The 13,890-nt window shown below is 38.8% G+C and overlaps 1 protein-coding gene across 10 annotated transcripts in view; it reads right to left on the bottom strand.

Moving 5' to 3' along the window:
- USP28 (ubiquitin specific peptidase 28) overlaps positions 1-13,890 on the bottom strand; it is a 56,785-nt gene that overhangs the window by 42,793 nt on the left and 102 nt on the right. For 9 of the 10 annotated variants that reach the window (XM_065881739.1, XM_065881741.1, XM_065881745.1 and 6 more), the window contains exon 1: positions 683-754. In XM_065881739.1, the coding sequence (XP_065737811.1) occupies positions 683-751 (69 nt within the window). In that variant the 5' untranslated portion in view covers positions 752-754. Of the gene's footprint in view, positions 1-682; positions 761-13,890 lie in introns of those variants that run through there. The other variant, XM_065881734.1, reaches the window with a different exon arrangement.

The raw sequence follows: 13,890 nt of genomic DNA, 5'->3' as shown, positions 1-13,890 counted from the left end.
AAGGGGGCTGGCGATTAACACAGAGATTCTAAGTGAAGTCAGCCCCTACGGTAAAGGTGCCAAACAGTTACCACATTCTACAGTGATGAAGTGATGACCACGCTTCTATTTCATTTTAACTTTTTAAACTTTTCTTAGGAAAAAATTCTAACATACACAACAGGAGAGGGAATGTATAATTGAACCCCATGTGCCCATCCCTCGGCTTCGATAATTACCGAGCCCTGGTCAGTCTTATTTTACCTATTCTGCCTCTCCTCCCCCAGATACTCTGAAGCAAACTCACTAAGTGTCTTATCATCTCATCAGTCAACGTTTCAGAATGTATCTTTTTTAAAAAATATAACCCATAATGCTATCCTCACACAAATAACCAGTTCAAATTTCCCTGACTCAAATACTTTTTAGTTCGAATCAGGATCCACAAAAGGTCCATACGGTGCAGTTAGTTGATAGGTACCTTAAATCTCTGTAGGTCTCCCCCCGCACTATGAGTCTCTCCCCTCCTCAACTTCTTCCTGCTCTTATAATTTGCATGTTGAAGATACTGGGTCATTTGACCTTTAGAACTTCCGTCCTATACGTATGCACATTCATCTTGGCATAGATATAGCTTGAACTGACATAACTATGATATGAACAACAGTTTTAAAACCTGTTGAATAGAGGCCTTGAGACTAACCTTCAGAGCTTCGTGAAGAAAAGAAGGGTCCTGAATGCCTGTGATCTCCCTCAGTTGATTTAACAGCATTTGGCAGCTCTGTATTTGAGAAACAGAAAGAACACACACACGTGTCAATCGGAAAGTAAACCTGGACACATTTAAAGAATAGACACCAGCATCTTGGGTAAACAGGCTTGAGACTTGCATTGTTTACTTTAAAAAACCAACAAGCTCCAAGGAACAAGGTACTTGACTGTCAGACACATTCTGAAATGCCAAATGTATTGCTCTTTCTAAAGCTTAATCATGGAAAATGCTTTTGGCATTTTTGGACGAAACATGAGTAAATAGCAAAACTACAAATACATAAAACATTTAAATGTAATATTCCAGCTTTAATGGACGCTTCAAGTGCCTCAGGTTTCTCTCTGTGAGCAGTATGTAAGTAGGTCATTATAAGGAGTCCAGGGAATTTGCATGGATGTGAAGATGTGCTATTTTAAGCTTCACTGCACATGCCATTTGCGTGTGTCATTTTTCACTGACATTAAGTTTCCAATCATGTAATTAACAAATGATACCACCAATGTCATATTTGAAACTTTAGGTTTGATTGCTTAAAAAACTGTATAGATAAAGCTAGAATTTTCTGAATTATAAATACAATTGCAGAGGGAATAAAGTATGGAATGTTTTCTCTTCATTAATCTGAATCATGGAAAAACCTTTCTTATTAACTTCCAGCTACAAGATCAGTTTATAACCCTTTTCAGCCTTAAAGTCTTCAACTGACAAGTTAACACAAAACACCTATTTACAAGTAAGCTTTTCAACAATTTAAACAATTGGCTGGCCCAAGTGAAGACACAGTGATCTTACAGATGAATACTGAAAACGAAATAGCTCAAATTTAATCCAGCGAGAAGAAATCTAATTTATTCTTAACATTGTACTAGAATGAAGCCCCAATTCAATACTTGATGCTTGACCATTAACTGTCTTTCAGTTAGTACTATGTCTCCAAGAGGCAGTAGGCAGTCTAGTTCACTGCCAGCTGTAACAGAAACAGTATCCTCTGTTCTTCAACAGCTGAGGGCCCAATGCAACACTCAAGCGGCACACCACTAGAAATAATGAACTGAAACACCCCTGTACAGTCCTTGGAAAAGCATCAACAGTCTTTCTGTTCCAGTCACAGGTCATCGTCATAGGCTAGAAATGGAACCCTACCCTGCTGAGCCCAGCAGCCGTGGAGGCTGTGAGTCTGTCAAAGGCAGTCACCGCCTGGGCACTGCTAGAGTGACTCTCACACTAAGAGGTATCCAGATTTAACCTTGGAAAACACTGAAAACACAGCATATGATTTTTAGAAAAATAAAGTATTAAAAAGTTTGTTTCCAAACAAATTCTAATTCCACTGATCGTATTGTGTAAGTGTGTGAATCTATATAGGTCAATCATAACCAATTTTCTAAAAAATCCAAATCAATGTACCCAAAAAAGGGTGGAATAAAAGGATGAGGAAATGGGTAGCATATCAGCCCTGAACTGGAACCAAGAAGGTAAGAGTGGATAGACAATCACATCTTCACCTCAAATTACTCTGTGTACCAACTGATGCAGGAGTCACAGAAGACAATCCCAGTTAAAATAATAGCTCACACCCACTGCTTACTTTTAGCCAGGTGCTGTTCAAAACACTTCATATGTATTAACTCATTTAACCCTCATAACAAACCTGTGAGATAGACACTGCGCCCATTTGACAGAAAACTGAGGCATAGAGATGTTAAGTAACTTACACAAAGTTATTGCTAGTAAGGGGTGGAGCTGGGATTTGACCCCAGGCTGCCTGACTCCAGAGTCTGCACTCTAACCTCTATGCCATGCTGTATCTGAGAAAACAAAGAAAACAGGCAAGAATACCTATTTAATGCAAAACAATGCAAACATTTTATTCTTATATTTTGACCTTGATCTCTGCATCTTAACAAGTTTCCTATTTTAGCTGCCCTTATATAATCACAATTTTGATTACTTAGTAGTACAATCAGTTCCAAATAAGCTATCATCAGGAAGTAGAGAGGTAAACACTATAATGGACGGAATCTAAAGTGCCATCAGTTATAAAAAGCACATTATGCACCACCAAAGACAAAAACGGCTGCCACTTAAATGCCTTCATGACAGTGCAGTGTGACGAAGTCCTTTGTGACAGTCCTAGGAGACACATGAATTGGTCACATCAGCTTCTTGTAGCTCCAAAATGTCTCATTTATATTGAGAAATAGAGCAATTCACCCTACTCCCAGGTGCACTGCCTGGCATGCAACAGACAATGCTTTGGCCTATTTCTCAACAAAAACAAAAAAAAGCTTAAAACACCTATAGTATCTTCCTTTCTGAGGTCCCATAATGCACTTGATTGTAGCTTTGCAAGAAAATTTGAAACTGCAATCATTCCTCCAATGACAAATATTCTACTTCACATGAAATCAAATCTGTACCCTGCTGTTCTATTTCTATGCCTTTCTTCATAGTTTTTTTGATCTTTTTAAAGCCCTTTTAAATGGCAAGTAAACTAACCGTGCGGTACCAAGAGTGCATATAACCCGACTGCCATGACGGCAGGAACAGCTATGCCTAAGCCCACACATGTGCAGACTATGGTAACTACACCACATGTGCTGCTTGGGTGATAGTAAACTTAAGGACCATCTCAATTTCAGAGATCTCAGAATGCCAAATAAATGCTAATCAATGAAATACGGTATGGAAATGATAAATAATTTACTAACCATTACATTTGGCTGTGGGTTAAAGTCCCACTCCTCTGTCTCCACTTCGTAACAAACAGGTAGCAGTGGACATTAACACATCTAGAATAATACACTCAGGAAAGGAAAATAAACTCTTTGTACCCCTTTTTTAAAAGCTATTGGGCAGAGATGACAGCTACATAAAATCATTTTGTACAGTGTCAAGAACGACATTATATTCATCTTACCTCCTTCAAGAACTCTGGTCCCTCACTATCCTCTCCCTTTCCCATGTTGAGGGAACGAATGAGCCTGCAAAGGAATAGGACTTACTGGCTTTACCTGGTATTTCTCACCATGTGGTTTCCTAACTGTTCTAAGTGAAATCCCTGCCTCTGTAAAGGCAAGAATCACACAACACACTAGCTCAATTGAATTAGCCATGGGACAGGGCTACTAACAACTGTCACTAACACTTACGGAACGCCTTTCCGTCAGGAACCTTAGATGCCTCACACACACACGAAATCCTCGGAACAACCCTAAAAAAGTTAAGAATCATTATCTTCATTGTGCAAATTAGAAAACTAAGGTTTACAAAACCTATTTTGTCATCAAGTGTCTTGAATTAAAAGATTAATCAAAAATAACTATTAAGAGTCTGAATAACAAGTTTCACAAGGATTAAGCTATGCTAGTGATACACATGAACAACTGCTATGACATGACTCAGTCTTATAAATATTTAGGTAAACCTAAATTCTCACACAGACAACGCAATCAGTACTATACATGACATGTTAATTTTACCACAACAGACAAGCTAAGTCATTAGGATCCTACGGTATTACTAACTCACAGTTTCTTCTGGAACTTCACAGGAAGCTGATTTAAATATTAACTTCACCCTAACTATGATGCTACATATAAAGTACACACCCAACATGAGACAAGAGAAAGCCTGTGCTCCAGTCATAATGAGGTCAAATAACTGGCAAGAGCCAACATGTTTGCACTTCCCTATAGCTAAATACACATTATTTTCATAAAACAAAGAGTACTCTCTTTTCTTGCCCAGGGGCAGTGAAAAAAGACAGGCACACGGAAATCTCTAGAAAGAAGGAACTCAAGCTTTCCGACCTCAACTACTCTGTGGTTTTGGTGCAAAACTTCTCAGGACTGAGGTTTTCTTAAAGCAAAGACAATAACTCACCTTATAGTAAGCAATAAACAGGATTAGTCACCCAGTAAAACATTAAACTATGAAGTTTTTTAGTCCTAATCCCACTGCAACTAAATTAAAATCTTTGATCAGCAAATTAGTGAGATTACTAATCTCACAATCTTCAAATACCCAGTTTAGCACTGTGATGCTAGATTATTTCTTTTTTATAGTTATTTCTTATTATAATTTCTAGATTATTCCATTCCTTCAAACAGGGATGCTATTTTCATCATTCTCATGCACACATTTCCTGATCTCAACGGTCTCTTTTTACAAAGCCATTTCTAAATTTAAAACTAAGTACATAATTGATAAATGTTACTTTACTCCAAAGAACTACCAAGGTGTGCCTAATAAAATTCCCTCCAAAGTTAAAGACCTAGTTTTCTAATTTTAAAATAAAACTTAAATACCCAAGGAAAGCAAAGGAATAACTTTAGGAGTCAAAGAAAATATACAGCAGCAACTCCAGAAACCCAACCTATACAACAGGGTCTTAACAACACAGTCTGAGACTGCCACTAACCTTTCCAACTTCCACGAAACAAGGAACAAGTCCACAAAAGCCCTGGTATTTTTTCAGTTTTTCTCCCAGCAACAACTCCATGTTGGTCCAATTTACTCATAACGTAGAAATCTAAAGTGCCTTATGACTCTACAATTGACAAATAGCATTTTTTTAGTGGATGAAACTAAATCCCCCGAAATGGGCTACTTGATAACTTATTTTAATGGTGCAAAAATTAGGTACGTGATGAAAATCACTGTTTCAGTTCATCAACTGGCTTAAAGTTTTTAAAAAGCATTAAAAGTTTTTAAAAGTTAGCTAATTCTAAATGGTATAGTGGGGTTTAAACTAAAATTAAAAGCAAGAAAAAAAAGAACTAATCATTATTTACTCAAATTTTTTCATCTCTTATTTTTTTTTCACATTCACTGAGTAGGAAATTCTAACAGCACAAAAAGATATAAAATGAAAGGGAATTTTCCCTCTTCCTCCCATCCAGTCCCATTTCCCAGGAGTAATCACTATTAATAGTTTCTTACATATCTTTCCAGAAATGGTCTACGCACACAAATATATTCTTTCATACTATACATCATGTCTTGTACCTTGTTTTTTTACTTTTGAATACATTAAGACAATATTTTTTTCACTTCTTTAAATACATATGTGCCCCAACTAAATACAAGAAACGAGGCCAGGAAACTGTTACAATAAGGTCTTATGAAATGTATCTTCAAATATTAAAGAAAATGCCATTCAGCAATCTACTGCTAAGGTTTATTGAGAAACTAAGAAAATATGGGAAAAGATATAAGAAATCAAGTTTACATGGTTATAGTTTTAGAAATCTAACAGTAAAATTTTAAGTTATTATTAGATGGGCCTCAGTGTGTAGTTTCCATCCTCAGTGTGTAGTAAATAACAGGGATCAGAGAGGTGATGTGGGATTGGATTATGAAGGGTTCTAAATGTCAGGATGAGTTTAGACTTGATCTAATGAACAATAAAAAATTATTACAGGTTCCTCAGCAGGGAAGAAATATGAGGGGTAAAAAAGGTACTTTAAGGGGATTCACCTAGCACATGTGAACAACTAGTTTAAAGTGGGATGAGACTAGGGAAAGAAAGCTTAACCATGAGTTATAGGGGTACTGAATAAACCAAGTGTGATGACAGAGATAGGAAGCTGGCAGGAGAAATGGAAAGGTAGAGTATACTCTGCACATCTCAAAGAATGAAGAGATAAAGCTTAGCCAAATATTTGAAAATGGATGCCTAAGAAAACGTGATTGATGAAGACATGAAAGGAAACCAGTAAAAACCAACCAATGTAATATGCCACACTAACAGAATGAAGGGGATAAAAACACAGTTATCTTGGTCGATGCAGAAAAAATCCAACACCCTTTGATGATAAAAACAATCAGGAAACTAGGAAGAGAAGGTCATTTCCTTAACATGATAAAGAGCCTTTATTTAAAAAAACTCGCAGGTAACATCATTCACAATGGTGAAAGACTGAAAGAGTTCCCCCTAAAATCAGTATGAATACAAAGAAGCCCACTTTCACCAATGTTATTCAACATTATACTAGAGGTTCTAGCCAGAGCAATTAGGCAAGAAAAATAAATAAAAGACACCCATACTGGAAAGGAGAAAGTAAAACTATCTCTATTCACAGATGACATGATATGTAAAATCCCAGAGAATCCACAAAAAAGTCACTAGAGCTAATAAATAAATTCAGCAAAGTTGCAGAGTACAGGATCAATGGGCAAAAATCAGTTGTGTTTCTACACAGCAGCAATGAACAATCTGAAAAGGAAATTTAGAAAACAATTACACTTACAATAATAACCAAAAGCATAAAATACCTAGGAATAAATTTAACCAAGAAGGTGAAAGACTTGTACACTAAAAACTACGTAACACTGAGAAAGAACTTAAAGGAAACCTTAATAAATGGAAAAACATCCAAGTTCGTGGATTGGAAGACTGTATCAGTCAGAGTTCTCCAGAAAAACAGAACCAATAGGGCACATGTGTGTGTGAGCTCATGAAGAGACCCTGTATTCCTAGTTTCCTGTGCGTGTGAATTAAGAAATTTATTATTAGAAATTGGCTCTTGGGATTATGGAGGCTGAGAAGTCCCAAGATCTGCAGTTGGCAAGCTGGAGAACCAGCCAAGGGTGTCATTCCAGTCAGATCTGGAAAGCCTGAAAACCAGGAGAGCTGATGATATAAGTTCCAGTCTGAGGGCAGGAGAAGACCTGCACCCAGTCAGGTGGGTAAAGTTTCCTCTTACTCAGCCTTTTTGTTCTATTCAGGTTTTCAACTGAAGGGGTAAGGCCCACAGACACTAGGGAGGGCAATCAGCTTTACTCAGCCTACCAATTCAAACGCTGATGTCATCCAGAAGCACCCTCGAAGACATACCCAGAATAATGTTTGACTAAATGTCTGGGCACCTTCTGGTCTAGTCAAGCTGACACATAAAACTAATCATTACAAAGATTTAATATTGTTAAGATATCAATACTACCCAAAGTGATCTACAAATTCAGTGTAACCCCTATCAAAATTCCAATGACCTTTTTTGCAGAAATGGAAAAGCTGATCCTCAAATTCATATGGAATTTCAATGGACCCTGAAGAGCCAAAACAATACTGAAAAAGAACAATGTTAGAGGACTCACACTTTAAGATTTCAAAACCTACTACAAAACTACAGTAATCGTGACAGTGTAGTACTGGCATAAGGACAGGCAATATGGACAAATGAATAAGAAGTGGGAGTCCAGAAAAAAACTATACATCTATGGTCAACTGATTCTTGACAAGGGTGTCAAAACCATTTGATGGGGAAAAAAATATTCTCTTCAAAAAATGGTACTGGGGGTGCTGTAGGGATAAGATTGATGGTGTTTAAGAGTACAAACTTGTAACAAGTACTAAAATAGTCACAGAGATTTAATGTACAGTTTATTGAATGTAGACAATAATATTGCACTATAAGTATGTCATATGATAAATATCATTACAGGAGCAAACATCTGATAATATACAAATTTTCCGAAGTAACATGATGTACACCTTAAATTTACACACACCACAAACAAAAATCGTGCTAGGACAACTAGATATCCATTTCCAAAAGAGTATAGTTTGACCCCTACTTCACACAATATTCAAAAACTTACTCAAAATGGATTAACAACCTAAATATAAGAGCTAAAACTATAAAACTCTTAGAAGAAAGTTAAAGGTAAATCTTCATTATCTTGAATTTGGCAATGGATTCTTTTCATATTATACCAAAAGCACAAGCAACAGAAGAAAAAACAGGTAAGTGGCACTTCGTCAAAATTAAAAACTTTTGTGCATCCAAGGACGTTATCAAGAAAGTGAAATGACAACCTACAGGATGGGAGAAAATATTTTCAAATCATAAATCTGATGAGGGTCTAGCATCCAGATTATATTAAAATTCTTACAATTCAAACCACCAAAGACAAACAAACCCAATTCAAAAATGAGCAGAGGACCTGAACAGCCATTTCTCCAAAGAAGAGATGCAAATGGCCAATAAGCATAAGAAAAGATGCTTAACAACACTAGCCATTAGGAAAATGCAAATCAAAACTAAATGAGGAAGTGAGAGAGTGGCATGGACTTATATATACTACCAAATCTAAAATAGATAGCTAGTGGGAAGCAGCCACATAGCACAGGGAGATCAGCTCAGTGCTTTGTGACCACCTAGAGGGGTGGGGGTAGGGAGACACAAGAGGGAGGAGATATGGGGATATATGTATATGTACAGAGCTGATTCACTTTGTTATAAAGCAGAAGCTAACACACCATTGTAAAGCAATTATACTCCAATAAAGATGTTAAAAAAAAAAAGCAAAAATGGACAATAACAAGTGTTTGGGGAGGATGTGGAGAAACTGGAACCCTTGTGCGTTGCTGGTGGGAATGTAAAACGGTACAGCTGCTGTGTAAAAGTGTGGCAGTTCCTCAAAACATTAAACATAGAATTACCCTATGATCCAGCAATTCTACTTTTAGGTATATATCCAAAATAATTGGAAGCAGGTACTCAAAATATTCGTACGTGAATGTTCACAGAAGGACTATTCATAAAAAACAAAAGGTGGGAACAACTCAAATGTCCACCAATGGAAAAACAGACAAGACGTAATAGATACATAGAGTTGACTATTAGCCATTATTGAAAGGAATGAAGTACTGATACATGCTATAACTTGGATGAACCTCGAAAACATTAAACTAAGTGAAAGAAGCCAGACACAAAAGGTCACGTACTATACAATTCCATTTACATGAAACATCCAGAACAGGTAAATGCAGAGACAGAAAGCAGACTGGTGTTGCCAGGGGGAGGGGGAATAGGGAGTGACAGCTTAGCGGGTTTTCTTTTGGGGTGTTAAAAACATTTTGGAACTAGACAGAAGTGGTGGTTGTGCAATACTGTGAATATACTAAATGTACACTTTAAAATAGTTAATTTTATATTATATGAATTTATTCAACTGAATAAAAAGGGAAAGCTTTGCACAATCGCGCGCACGCACGTACACACACACACACACACACTCACAAGAAGAAAAAAGACACCAGGAAAGTACTAACTTGGGCTGGAATATTGAAAAAGGACATATTTGTTTAGGGCATCTCAAGTTTAACCTGACTACCGACCATCACGCAGCAGCTGCCAGCACCTATTCACGCAGATCTTTAATTTGGCTTTGAATGTCTGGTATTTTGACCTCCCTTTTTATTATAAAGCCTTGATGGTGGAAATAGCACTAAGTAGCCCAGATTCTTAGCACACATTAGCCTCTAGGCAAATTTCAACTTTCTTGAGCATCAATTTCCACACCTGGAAAATAAAGTATACCATAAGCCTTGACAGCACTGGTGTGACTATGAAGTGAAGTAATGCATACAGGAATTGTTACTAAAATGAAAACATGATTTTTAAATGTAAAATATTGTGACCTGCCCATCTAACAAAACTCATCTAGAGGTCGTAGTAAAAATACTGATATCCTAGGAGAAAACTGCCTGTGCCAGGGTTTTGGTTTTAGCACTCACGAGCTGTGTCACTTTGCAAATTCTACTTCCTAGTCGCACTAAATTTTACTTCATAGGGTTGCTACATGGATTCAATGAGAATAAATGTTAAAGTGCTTCATAAACTGTCAAAAAAGTCTGGAAGCAGGACAAGTACAAGCTGGCTACAGCACACCCAAAATTTCTACATTTCTAACAAACTCCTAGGTGATGTGGATGCTGCTGGTCCATGGACCATATTCTGAGTTGCAAGGGAGCAGAAGTCAGTGAAGGTGACTGGGGGGTTAGGTTCGGATAAGGAAGATGTAAGAAAACTTAGGCATGTGAGGAGAGACATCTAAATCAGGATTTCTTAAGCTCAACATTATTGACATTTTGGGCCAGACAGCTTTTTGTTTAGGGGGGACTACCCTGTACACTGTAGGATGTTTAGCAGCATCCCTGGCTTCTACTGGAGCATTCTCCCCCAGTAGTCACAATCAAAAAGGTCTCTAGACACCAATGATTTAGATTCATCTCTAAGGAATGAAGGGAGAAGGGAAGGGTACCTCTTCCACTGAGAGAAAAAGGGATGCTAAAGAGGGGGGAAAAGAAACCCAAATACGAGACAGAGAGCTCTTAAGGTATCAGCAAGCTCAGTTAAGTAGAAAGGAAGGTTATCTATTTAGAAAGAGTGCAGGGAGGGCTGAAAGTTTAAAACATCAGGAAGAGTTCTAGAGAGTAATAGAAAGGATCTGACCCAAAACAATGGGTCCACTGACTAAGAAGTAAGATCAGGGATTTCCTGGGCTCCTTGGAGTCAGAAGTGCCTGGTTTCAATCGTGGCTGTACCACTGACTAGCTTGGTGACCTTCGGCAAATTATTTAACAAGAAAATTTCCTGGAGCTGTCATAAGTACTGAGATAATATATGTTAAATTCGTAGCACAGAGTGTGGCATACAGTACATGATCAATTAATGTTATCTACTACTATTATCAGCGTCATTATTTTCCTTGAAAAATGTTTCACTTGGCTATTGCTTTAAATTTCTTGGATGAAACAAAATACATGGAAAGATCTTGCCTGGTGAGGTGTTACTTGTCAATGTGTTTTATAAATTTACTAAAAGTACTGTGTGAATAGGAACTGTTTGTAGCTGGAGGCATGAGAGTTGTGGAAGCCAACCAAGCACTGACTTACTGATGTTCCAAAAATCACAATTAATGAGACAAGGTAAAAGAGGGTGTAAAGGGCTTCCCTGGTGGCGCAGTGGTTGAGAGTCTGCCTGCCGACGCAGGGGACACGGGCCCAGCCCCGTCCGGAGCCTGTGCTCCGCAACGGGAGAGGCCACAACAGTGAGAGGCCCGCGTACCGCCAAAAAAAAAAAAAAAAAAAAAAAAAAAAGAGGGTGTAAAGCCAAAAAATCAAAAGAAAGCATTAAATTTTCACAGAAACTGACAGGTTTTCACAGGGCTTCAGTTAGCAGAACGTGTGATGAGCCCTGGTTTAGCTGCCAAGGACCACAGGTTTCTAAGAGCCAACCTGACTTCAAGTTGTAAACTACAATAACAGTAAACATTGCTGCTGGTTTTCATCTAAGTCAAGAATTGATTGAAATAGTACCCTCTTTTAGACTCGAGTACATACTGAGAACATATTTCAAGAGTACTACGTTTTTCTTGCACTCGAATCTTGGACGGCTATAATGGGTTCTGCCTGTTCCATGTACAAATGACCAATAATGGAAGGGAAGCATTCTAGGTTTTAAATAGATTGTCAGGGGAGGAGAGCTCCCCTCAATTACAGCAATTAAAGATCCTTTAAGGGCAATGTAGAATGCTTCAGAGAATTCAAAATAGAGTCCATTCTAACATGAAACTTATGAAGATTAGGAAGAAGATATTAAAACCTTTCCTCTGAGATGTGAAAGGTAATTTCCTCATATAAGACTCCTTCAGCCTAGCCTGCTAACTTCAAGCATTTTACATTAGCAAAAACAAAAAGGGCAAACATTATCAAGCATTCCAAGCTTATCATCTGTCTGTATGGGGCGAATCACTGAGAAGAACAGTAAATGTCATCACTCTGCAGGTTGCCAGGAATCAGGGTCCTCCAGCTAGCCACAGCCACTGGAGTCCCAAATCTTTCCAAAAATAGCTATGACTTATATACAAGTGTTCATCAAACACCTCACATACGAACTCTTAAACAGAGAGTGCTGAGACGATGGTCACCTATCAAACTGCGGCAGAGGTAAATGCAGTTGCTGCTGACCAAAAGGCACATGGTGTCAACCAACGAATTTAAATGACTTGCTCTCCCTTAAAATAGTCTCTTCTCCAAATCAACATGACTGTCTCAAAGCTAAGATTTTCCCACCTGTTTTTAACTCACTGTCCTAAAAACAAACAGAACTGATCTCTGAAACCAAAGAAAATCCTGACTCAGGTTCCAACAGGCATTGGTAAACACCTAACAATTTTTCTATTACAAATCAGCACATGAAACACCATCTGCCTACTTTCATTTTTGAGTCCACGACCCAGAGGTATCTTTTACGACAGGAGTTTAAAAAGTAAGTGCGGTCACTTTACACACTATTGGTCTCCCGAGTGCCTGAAGAGGAAAAACAAAAAGGCATAAAAGGTTTCTCACGTGGAAGTATCTGACAGCTCTGTACTGTAAATATTTTATGAAATTCCTCACTTCCAAACTCGCATTTAAATACTTGGTACAGGATTCCAATTCTGTCTTGAAACAGCTTAGCACTTGACGGGTGACGGGTAGTCTTAAGTTATAACATTCCAAAGTAACATTAGAAGACTTTCTCAAATTGCCCACTTCCCAAGTTTTTTTTCGCACAGACATTAGCCGTTTGATTTTCTCTCAAACCAGTATTCTTTTACTCTCACCACCTTAGCCCAGAAATCCTCGTATTGATTTCAATCTTCTTAGATAATAGAAAAGGGAAAGCATTATCAGCATACCTTGTATTCATCGCGCTGTTCTGTTCCTCCCCCTTCCTTAAAAATCTAGAGTGATGAATGCAGTAATTGGGAAGGCTGCTTTCTGCTTAAAAAAATAGGGCTGTGTGTGGAAGGCATGAAGTGGTAACAAGGACCCCTGGTCTTTCACACGGTGTAGATAAATCCTGGCTTTAACTTAGGTAACTTCGGTCTGCTTTAGACTCTTAGAACAGCACTGCCCTAAAACGGATTCGAAAACAAAAACAAAAAACAAAAACCACCAAAGCTGCCCCTTTCGTAAGTTTCTCACCCTTGGTCGGGGGCCAGGAGCGCTCTTCTTAGAGATCCCTGATGCAGACAGCCCACGTCCAGCCCTTTATATTTGATTTTCCAAATTAGCTAATCTCCCTCTAACTTCAGCCCGTCCCCGAACCCGAAGAGAGTCCTCAATCTCTGCGACCGAGCCTTGCAGAGACTTCACCCTCCTCTTCGAGCCCCGGGGCTCACCCCGGCCGGCGCGCCGCCCTCTCCCCAGCCGGGCCCGGGAGCCCTCCGCAGCCCCCTCCCGCCTGGCCCCGCGCCGGAGCCCCGCAGGCCCGCCCGCCCGCCCGCGCCCCGCGCCGCTCCCGCCCCGGCCCCGCACCCCCTACTCCCGCGGGACCCGGAGCCAGCCCCCCCGGCTCCCG

This window comes from Phocoena phocoena, chromosome 8 (assembly GCF_963924675.1).
Source record: "Phocoena phocoena chromosome 8, mPhoPho1.1, whole genome shotgun sequence".
Taxonomy (NCBI): Eukaryota; Metazoa; Chordata; class Mammalia; order Artiodactyla; family Phocoenidae; genus Phocoena; species Phocoena phocoena.
Note: the sequence above shows the minus strand (reverse complement) of the source record. Positions and strands in the feature narration are given on the sequence as shown.